The 9,492-nt window shown below is 48.3% G+C and overlaps 1 protein-coding gene across 1 annotated transcript in view; it reads left to right on the forward strand.

The window, feature by feature from the left end:
* Nucleotides 1-2,689, forward strand: part of FAM120A (family with sequence similarity 120 member A) — a 103,372-nt gene extending 100,683 nt beyond the window's left edge. The window contains exon 17 of the mRNA XM_027765520.1: nt 2,378-2,689. Coding sequence (XP_027621321.1) covers nt 2,378-2,689 — 312 coding nt within the window. The remainder of the gene's footprint in view (nt 1-2,377) is intronic.
* Nucleotides 2,690-9,492: the final 6,803 nt, after the last annotated feature.

Consider the following 9,492-nt stretch of genomic DNA (forward strand, 5'->3'; position numbering starts at 1 on the left):
CCGCGGTCGACTACATGGGAGTCCAGCGACATAGCCATTACGCTAACTGCTGGTCCCCCATTCTTTTCATTTTTTTAAAAAAATTATTTATTTAATTTTATTTATTCATTCATTTATTTTAATTTGACTAGAGAGAGAAAAAGAAAGGGAAATTGATAAAGCAAGCCACCAGGTCCAGGACTCAAACTGTGGTCGGCCACATGGGAGTGTCCAGTGCCTTAACCACACCACCTGTTGGTCCCTGCAAAGCAATTTTTGTTTGTTTGTTTTAGGAACTTTTTTTCTGAACTTTATTTATTTATTCATTTTTAATTTGACCAGAGAGGGTTAGAGAGAGAGAGAGAGAGAAAACAAGCCATCGGGTCCGAGACTCAAACTGTGGTTGGCCATGTGGAAATCCAGCATCCTTAACCACCATGCCACCTGCTGGCCCCCTGCAAAACAATTTTAAAAAGAAGAAGTATGGGACTGGCAGATGGTATAATGGTTATGTCACGGGACTCTCATGTAGTTGACCATAGTTCAAGTCCTGGATATGGCGACTTAAAACTCACACTGGGCGTGTGTGCGTGTGCACCCAAGATCCCAAGAGGAGAGTGAAGGAGAAGGGACTGCAGGATGGCCATCCCTGCTGTGGGGTGATTGCTTTCTTCCTGTCCCTGTTTCTCCAGTGAGCACATACACCCTATTGCAAAAATCTCTCTTAAAAAAAAAAAAGAAAAGAAAAAAGTGTGACTATATAGCCCCTTACTTTCCGAGTGTGTCTGGACCTTGTCTTTCATCGTCTCTGCTGTTTCTGACCTTTCCAGTTTTGTCCTACTGCCAGTGCACGGCCTCGGTGTGAGCCCATCCTGACCTGTGGTGGCAGAAGGACCTGCTGCAGGCTGTGGAGGGGCAGCCTGTGTGTTTCTCGACAGGCGGAAGCTAGCTCTCCCAGCACGCACTCCTCCTGTCACCCCGGAGGAGCTGCTCCCAGCAGGTTGCAGGAAGCCCCGACAAGGCAGCCACTCCAGCCCCCAGCGGGTCCTGCCACAGGACTCTCCCTGAGCGCAAGGGCTCTGGCATTGCAGAGGACGCAGTGGAAACCGCCAGTACTTCTGTACTGGCTCCTTGTCTCAGGTTCCAGGCAGATGGCAGTACTGGTGGCTTGTGGAGTAGGCCGTGGGCATATCTGAACTCTAGAGGGTCAGAAGCTGAAATGAGAACACGTGGGAAACGTGGAGACACCGGGCTTCCAAGGTGTCCCTGAGACAAGGTCAAAGTGCCCTGACTTTCAGAATAGGGAGACGAGAAGAAGACGGAATGGGGGCTGGAAGGTCCCTGCTCTGGGCCCCTGCTCTGGGCTCATCTGAAAAATGGCTGATGGGTGGTGAAGCTGCCCAGGCCCTCACCAGCTCTGAGACAGACTGTGACAGCGATTTTCAGCCCTGAGGACCCTTTGTAGAGAGCAGTGATTGCCACAACTCGGGAAGTGGGGTACGTACCCCCATCGCCACGGGCAGCCCTACAGCAGTGTCCAGGCCGCACAGTACCCTTTTCCGAGGCCGAGGAGTCGAGGACTGTGGCCTGGGCACTAAAGGAGTTGAAGCTGGCTCCTCCTCCCAGAGCGCCTTGCCCACAGGAAATGTGCTGAGTTGGTCTCCAGAGAATTTTTGTTTTTTTATTTTTAATTTTTTTGAGAGATTTTTACCATAGTACGTGAACACTCACTGGAGAGACAGAGAGACTGAAAGTGAGAAATCACTCCCCAGAGGGATGGCCATGCTGCAGTCCCTTCTGCGTTCTCTTCTTGGGATTGTGGGCACAGAATGCACATGTGCCTGGCGGGAGTTTTAAGCCACCAGGTCTGGGACTTGAACCGCGGTCGGCCACATGGAAGTCCAGTGTTGTAACCACCATGCCACCTGCTTTGTGGTGATTCTTAAATGTGTTAGAGCAGGGGCCAGACCCATTCAGAAAGGGCATGTCACAATGCTTCGGAGCGCTGCTGTGCTGCTTGTCGAGGTGGCCAGTGGTGCAGCACCACTCGGTCCCCGTTGAGGGAGAGTCTCAGGCTCAGAGGAGACTTATCAGGGGGCGTTAGTTATCCTACATAACTAGTGCTCTGCAAAGGAACTAGAGCTCCTGAAGTGGGGTCTTCCTCAGTTCAGGACACCAGCTCCGGAGAGGGTCGGGGAAGGGGACACAGGAAGAACAGGTGAGGCCAGGGGGTCTGTACCAACGGACAGTGGACCTGAGCACACTGCGGTCAGAGGGACCCAATCCCCACGTCCTGTGCTCTCAGGTGTGCGAGGACGCGAGGCCAGAGTTGGCGTCCCCTCTCCTGCCCCTGCTTGTCCAGAGCCACCTTCTCATCTGCTGTCCTTGTTTTCAACAGGGCAGACCTCCTTATGCTGCTTCCGCAGAAGAGGTGGCCAAAGAGCTTCAGTCACAATCTGGGGCGTCGAAGTCCTCTGTTGTGTCTTCAGACGGGTCCCTGGCTGAAAACGGAGTGATGGCCGAGGAGAAGCCGGCTCCCCAGATGAACGGGAGTGCAGGCGACGCCAGGGCCCCCAGCCACCCCGAAAGTGCCTTGAACACTGACTCTAAAACGTGCAATACAAACCCTCACTTAAATGCACTAAGTACAGACAGCGCTTGCCGCAGAGAGGCTGCTCTGGAGGCGGCTGTCTTAAATAAAGAAGAGTAAACTTATTTTTTATAGAGGGTGAAGGATGCTGGAAGGGTAAGGATTTAGGAATATCTGGAGAGAAAGAGAGCCTGCAGTTACGTACATTTTGTCCTTTCCGTAAGAGAAAAACGAGGACTTTGGAAATTCAGATCCCTCTTTGATATCAGAGATTTGAACAACACATTTTTAGTTTTAACCAGTTGTAGTCAAAATGCTACAATAAAACAAAACAGAGAGAAAGTGAAGAGCATTTGACTCCCGCACTTAAAACGAAGTCCACATAAAGTCTAAACTGGTTATGACAAAAGCCTATAGTTGTGTTTCTTGAACTATAAAGAAAACAAATTTTGGCAGTCTTTAAGTATATATAGCTTAAAATATCATTTTTAGCATTTGGCACCATATGTATGCCATTATATTTGATTTTTGCATTACTGTTTCACAATGAAGCTTTGTTTAAGGCTTTGATTTTTATGATTATGAAAGAAATAAGGCACAACCACAGTTTTTCTTTCTTACTTAAATTTCATCACTGTTGATGTGGTTCTTTTGTGTTAAAAAAAAGTGCAACTATCAAAACGAAAAAAATTATAGAGTAATATTGCCGTTCTGCTGATTTTAAATATACAGCACATCATACATACTTTACAAGCAAGTTCAATGGAGATAAAGTTGAAATCATAGAAGATGCAAATGACCTTTCAAAATCAACACACACAATGTGTTCTGAAACCTGTTGTGACTAATACCATGCCTCTGTGATCAGTGAACTCCGCGGTTTCGAATCGGACGTAGGCCATGAGGACTACGACCTGAGCTACACTTCTGCATGGTTCATGATTTTTACAGCGTGTAGTAACTATTATGCATGTTATCGTCCTTTCTTCATTCTTACCAGTATGTGCCCATTTGCAAAACAAAAATGCTAATAACCAGTAATCGTCCTATAAAAGATGTTAACTCTGTTTAGTCATTGACTGATCTTGCTCTAACCTTAAAATTTTGTGATTATTGACCTCTGTTGCATTTATTCTAAAACCCCCCCAAATTATCTAGCCGTTTCGGATATCAACATTACCCTGGTGTATTCATTGCTGTATGCATTATTGTTCTTTGTTGCTGTTTTATGCCTTCATATTAGCAAAATATGAAATTCTGTGAAAAGAAAAAACCCTTTGATCTTTAAAAAGAAAAAAAAAAAAAACCACCCCCCCTTCTGTAGCAGGAAACAAATTGCTTGTTCTTGAGAACTTTCCCATCAAGAATTTAGTAGAAGCAGGTATACTTCTATCATTTTGATGTTTTTGTTAATGTTTCCAAACAATGTACTTTGAAATCAGAATCACTTCTTCTCGTTTTCATATACTTCTGATGCTCTTCATCACATTAGTGATCAGAAATGAGGTGTAATTCCCCAACCCCTGCCCGCAAGAGCTAAGTAGGATCTTACTGTAAGTTGAAGGGAGTTTTGCCCTAACTCATGGATTGTGCAAGAATGAACTGCTGTTGGGTTTGATTGACTGTCGATGGATCGTGGTGTGGCGTATCCGAAGGCTATTGAATGCAACTTACAATGCTTAATAAAAATCTTTATTCTTTTAGTATAAAGTATGGTGTATGGCTTTTAAATTCACTTGCAAAAACTTTCATTTTAATGAGCTCTAGCCCAATTTGAAATAACTATCAAAGATGGTGCCTTGCTTTCTCACTTTCTCTCTCACTCTGTCCCTCTCTAGTCAAATTAAATCAATAACGTCAAATGAAATAATTCTTTAAAAAGTTTTACATGGTGGGACCAGCAGTTAGCATAATGGCTATATCGCTGGACTCCCATGTAGTCGACCGTGGTTCGCGTCCTGGACCTGGTGGCTTAAAATCACGCCGGGTGCGTGTGTGTGTATGCCCAAGATTCCGAGAGGAGAATGGAGGAGAAGGACTTGCGGCCTGGCCATCCCCACTGGGGGGTGATTTCTCACTTTCTGTCACTCTGTCTCTGTCTGTCTGGCGAGCGCATGCGCCCTATAGCAAAAACCTCTACAAAAAAATCCTTTTATATAGTTAATATGAAAATAATGCTCACATATGTTTGAGTTTCATAGTTAAATTTCATGTGACCAAAGGGATTTAACGACAGCCTTTCAGATAAAATGCAGGCTTAGAAAATAACTTTTTAAAAGAATTACTTGATTTTTATCTTATTAGTTTGCTATAGGGAACGTGTACTCACCAGAAACGCAGAACCAGAGCAAAAAAAAAAAAAAAACAAAAACAGGAGCGGGGGACCAACAGGTGGCTTGGTTGTTAAGGCACTGGACATTCCCATATGGCCAACCACGGTTTGAGTCCCAGACCTGGTGTCTTGCTTTCTCGCTTTCCCTCTCTCTCTCTAGTCAAAATATGTGAATGAATAAATAAAGTTAAATAATTCTTAAAAAAAAAAAAAACCGGGGTGGGTGAGAAAGCAAGCCCTCAGGTCCCCCAGGTGGGAATGTCCAGTGCCTTTAACCACCATGCCACCTGCTGGCACGAAAATATTTTTAATCCCAAGGAAGAAATAAATTTGCTATTGATTAAACCACGTGTTTTGAAACCCGCTCTCCATGCCTTGGTTAGGCCGCCAGCTCTTCGCCTCCTCTGGCAGCAGGGCACATTGAGGGGCGGTGACCCTGGCGGCGGTAGCGCGAGCTGACAGCAATCGGCCACCTGTGGAGAGGCCCTGCGCTGCCACGCTGGTCTGGACCGAGGGGACCCAGCAGGGCGGTGGGCGGCCCCGCCCCTGAGCCCTGGGGGCGGGGCCTGGGTGGTGCTCCCCTCCCGTCCCCGCCTGGCCTGGTGCGCGCGCATCTCGCGGGGCGGGGCCGGCGGTGCGCGGTGGCCGCTCGCGGCCGGGAGCGCCCTGGTCTAGCTGCTCAGGCGGCTGGCCGGGGAGTGCCGGTGGATGAGGCCAAGCACAGGCTTTGTCCCCCGAACTCTCCTGGTCCTGGCGCCGCCGCTCACAGACGCACGTTCCCTGCGATTGTGCGGGATCGGTTTCAGAGTCGGAGGAGAGGAAGCAGCCGCCTCTGTGCCCCCTCCCTGGCTCTTGCCCGCCAGCCGTTTCGGCCACCAATGACTCAGGAAGGGGTTCGAGCTCCTCCGTTCCCCGCGGGACCCCGCCCTGCTGACCAGGAGCCGCACGACCCGTCGCTCTGCTGGGGTGTGGGGGCTTCCAGGGAGTCCTGGTGTTTCCCAGTTTAACGGGCTCTGGGCGCAAACGCCCACGGAGACAGCGTTTGGAGGAAGACGGTATTTCGGCCCCGCGGGCCTCCCCGCCATTTCGGCGTTGCTGGAGGCAGCTGCCCTCAGGCTGGGAAAGGGGACAGGCGCGGGCGGCGCGGGCTCTGCGCTCCAGGTGCCCCAGCAGAGGCTCCTTGCCCCACTGCCCAGGGCAGGAGCTGTAGCTGAGCACGGAGAGGAGGCTGGGACCCGGGCCCGGGAAGGCCTCCCAGCTCCAAGGCTGTCTCCACCTGCTCTGGAGCGCGGAAGGGAAGGTGAGGGCCTGGGAGGTGGGGGGCGCTGGGACAGCGAGGCCGCCTGCGTGCTTGGCCAGAGACCTGCAAACCAGTGCTGGTTGCCCCACCCAAGTCACTAGAGTTGCAGGGGAAGGCCCCTGGTTGTGGGTGACGCTGAGACAGAACAGATGCAGGGGCTGCCCGGGCCAGTCTTGCGCGCTCCCTGACTGGTAGTTTATTTTCGTCCTATTAGAAATAGGACCAGCAGGTAGTAACGGTTCGAGTCCCAGACCTGGTGGCTTAAACACGCCAGGCGCATGTGTGTGTGCCCAAGATCCCAAGAGGAGAATGGAGGAGAAGGGACTGCGGTGTGGCCATCCCCCCTGGGGGATGATTTCTCACTTTCTGTCTCTCAGGCGAGCTCATACACCCTACACCAACCCCCCCCAAACAAAACAAAACAAAACAAAAAACTCTCCAAAAAAAAAGAAATAGATTTTATTGGGACCAGCGGTTGGCATAATGCCTGTCGCTGGGCTTCCATGTAGTTGGCCAGGTTCGAGTCCTGGACCCAGCTTAAACTCACGCCGGGTGCATGTGTGTGCATGCCCAAGATCCCAATTGCAGTGTGGCCATCCTCCCTCGGGGGTGATTTCTCGCTTTCTGTCTCTGTCTTTCTGGCAAGCACATGCGCCCTAGAGCAAAAACCTCTCCGAAAATAAATGAACTTCTGTTACAGTTTGAGTAATGATGCCTCTTCCATAGCTTCACCTTTAGGAGTGTGGTGATGGGGGTGCTGAGGCCTAGTGGTGGCGATGGGGTCGCAGTGACTACATTGCCAAGGCAGGACTGTTGTGAATAGGGTGACCCTACCTCACGGGGACCTGTGGCTAGAAGAGAGCACGCCTGCTGCCCTCTGGGCCTCTGTCAGCCGTGCTATAGGCCTTTGGACTTTCTAGTCACCAGACCACGAGTTTTGCAAATAAACCTCTGTTCTCTGCAACGCATCCAGTCGCCGGTATTTCTGCTAGCAATGCACTAGTAGGTTAAGATCGTTTTGTAAGCCATCTACAGATTCACTACAACCCCTGTCAAAGTGCCAATGGTGATTTTTGTAGAAATTAAAGAAAAAAAATCCATCCTAAAATTCACATGTAATCTGAAAGAACTTCAGGTAGCCAAAATAATCTTAAAAAACAAGAACAAAGTTAGTACGCTCACCCTTGGGGATATTAAAACTTGCAAAATGACAAAAGTGTGGCACTGGCATAAAACACACGTAACGTCCAAGGAGACAGAACAGAGAACCCGCGAAGATGGCCTCGTATGTATGGTCACGTGGTCCTCGACAGGGGGCCCAGACTGTTCAAGACCACGTCCTTGAGAAAGGACAGTCATTTCAACAGAGGAAAACATGCGGAAGAATGAAGATGGACTCTCACCTTAACCATACATAGATGTGCACTCTAAATGGATTAAAGACTTAAACACAAGAGCTAAAACTAGAAAACTTAGAAGGGGCCCCAGCAGGAGGCATGTTGGTTAAGATGCTGGACTCTGACATGCCAACTATGGTTCAAGTCCTAGACATGACGGCTTGAAAATCAAGCCAGGGGCATGTGCATGTACGTCCAAACTCCCAGGAGAATTTCCTCTCACTCTCTCTCTCTCTCTCTCTCTCTCTCTAGCAAGTGTACATGTACAATAGCAAAATCTTTAAAAAAAAGAAACCTCTCAGAAGAAAACATAGAGACAAACTTAATGACATTAGATCTTACAATATTTTCTTAGGAAAAAGCAAAAAATGAAAAATAGATAATTCTGTCAGCCCATGGCCTCGTGGTTAAGCAGCTGGATCCCACATGGCCAAGCACACGCTTTGAGCCCCAGACCAGGCAGCTTGAGAAATGAGTTGTGTGCGTGTGCATTTTGGGTGCATGCCCAAAATCCCAAAAGAAGGGAGAAATGGAGAAGGGACTGGCATGACCATGCCCCATGGAGGGGGCTTTCTTGCTTTTACTCTCTCCCTCTGGTAAGTTTATGCACCCTCTGGTGAATTAAAAAAGAAGGAAAGAATTTTGAAAAGAAAAGGAAAGGAAAATGGGGACCAGCAGATGGCATAATGGTTAAGTTGTTGAACTCCCACATAGTCAACCACAGTTCAAGTCCCAGATCTGGTGGCTTAAAACTCAAGCCAGGCATTTGTGCATATGTGCCCAAATTCCAGAGGAAAATGCATTGTGCTGTGGCTATCCTCCCTGGGGGGAGATCTATCGCTTTCTCCCTCTCTGTCTGTCTCTCCAGTGAATGCATGTGCCCTATAGCAAAAATCTCTCTTAAAAAAAAAAAAGAAAAAATAGATAATTTGGACTTCTTAAAAACTGAAACTTTTTATTACCAACAGAGTTAAAAAGGCACCTGTCAACTCATACATCTGATAAGGAATGGAGATCTAGAATATGTAAGGGACTCCTATAACTCAACAACAAAACCCACACAAGCTGGCTGACAAATGGGCAAAGGAGGTGCATAGATGTTTCTCCAAAGAATTACAAATGGCCAGTACGCACATGGAAAATGCCTGACCTCGCTAATCACGAGTAAATGCAAACCAAACCTACCTAGACACCATTTCACAGCTGTTAGGATGGCTATTATTTTTTTTTTTTAATTTTTATTTTTTTGGAGAGGTTTTCGCTATAGGGCTCGTGCACTCGCCAGACAGACAGAGAGAGACATAGAGACAGAAAGCGAGAAATCACCCCCTGTGGGGATGGTCACGCCACAATCCCTTCTCCTCCATTCTCCTCTCGGGATCTTGGGCACGCACGCACACGTGCCTGGCGTGAGTTTTAAGCCACCGGGTCCAGGATGCTAACCATGATTACGTGGGAGTCCAGCGACATAGCCATTACTCTAACTGCTGGTTCCCAGGATGGCTATTATTTGTTTTTAAGAATTCTTTTATTTACATTTTATTTATTTATTATTTTAATTTGATCAGAGAGGGACAGAGTGAGAGACAGAGGAAGGTAAAGAGAAAGCAAGCCACCATGTCGAGGACTTGAACCACAGTCAGCCATGTGGGAGTCCAGCTCCCTTAACCACCATGCCACGAGCCGAGCCCAGGATAGCTGTTATTAAATAAAAACAATCCTAAACGTTAGCACAGATGTTAAAAGCAGCACTCTCTGCAGTGCAGTGGGAAGGTAAAGTGGCAGTGGTGCGGCTGCTGTGGAAAACTGTGGTGTTTCCTCAAAACAAATACAGACTGGATGGTGGCACAGCAGTGACCCAGCCAGGCCTGCAGGGAAGGGCCTAGGCCCCCGC

This window comes from Tupaia chinensis, unplaced genomic scaffold (assembly GCF_000334495.1).
Source record: "Tupaia chinensis unplaced genomic scaffold, TupChi_1.0 Scaffold138619_1, whole genome shotgun sequence".
NCBI lineage: Eukaryota > Metazoa > Chordata > Mammalia > Scandentia > Tupaiidae > Tupaia > Tupaia belangeri.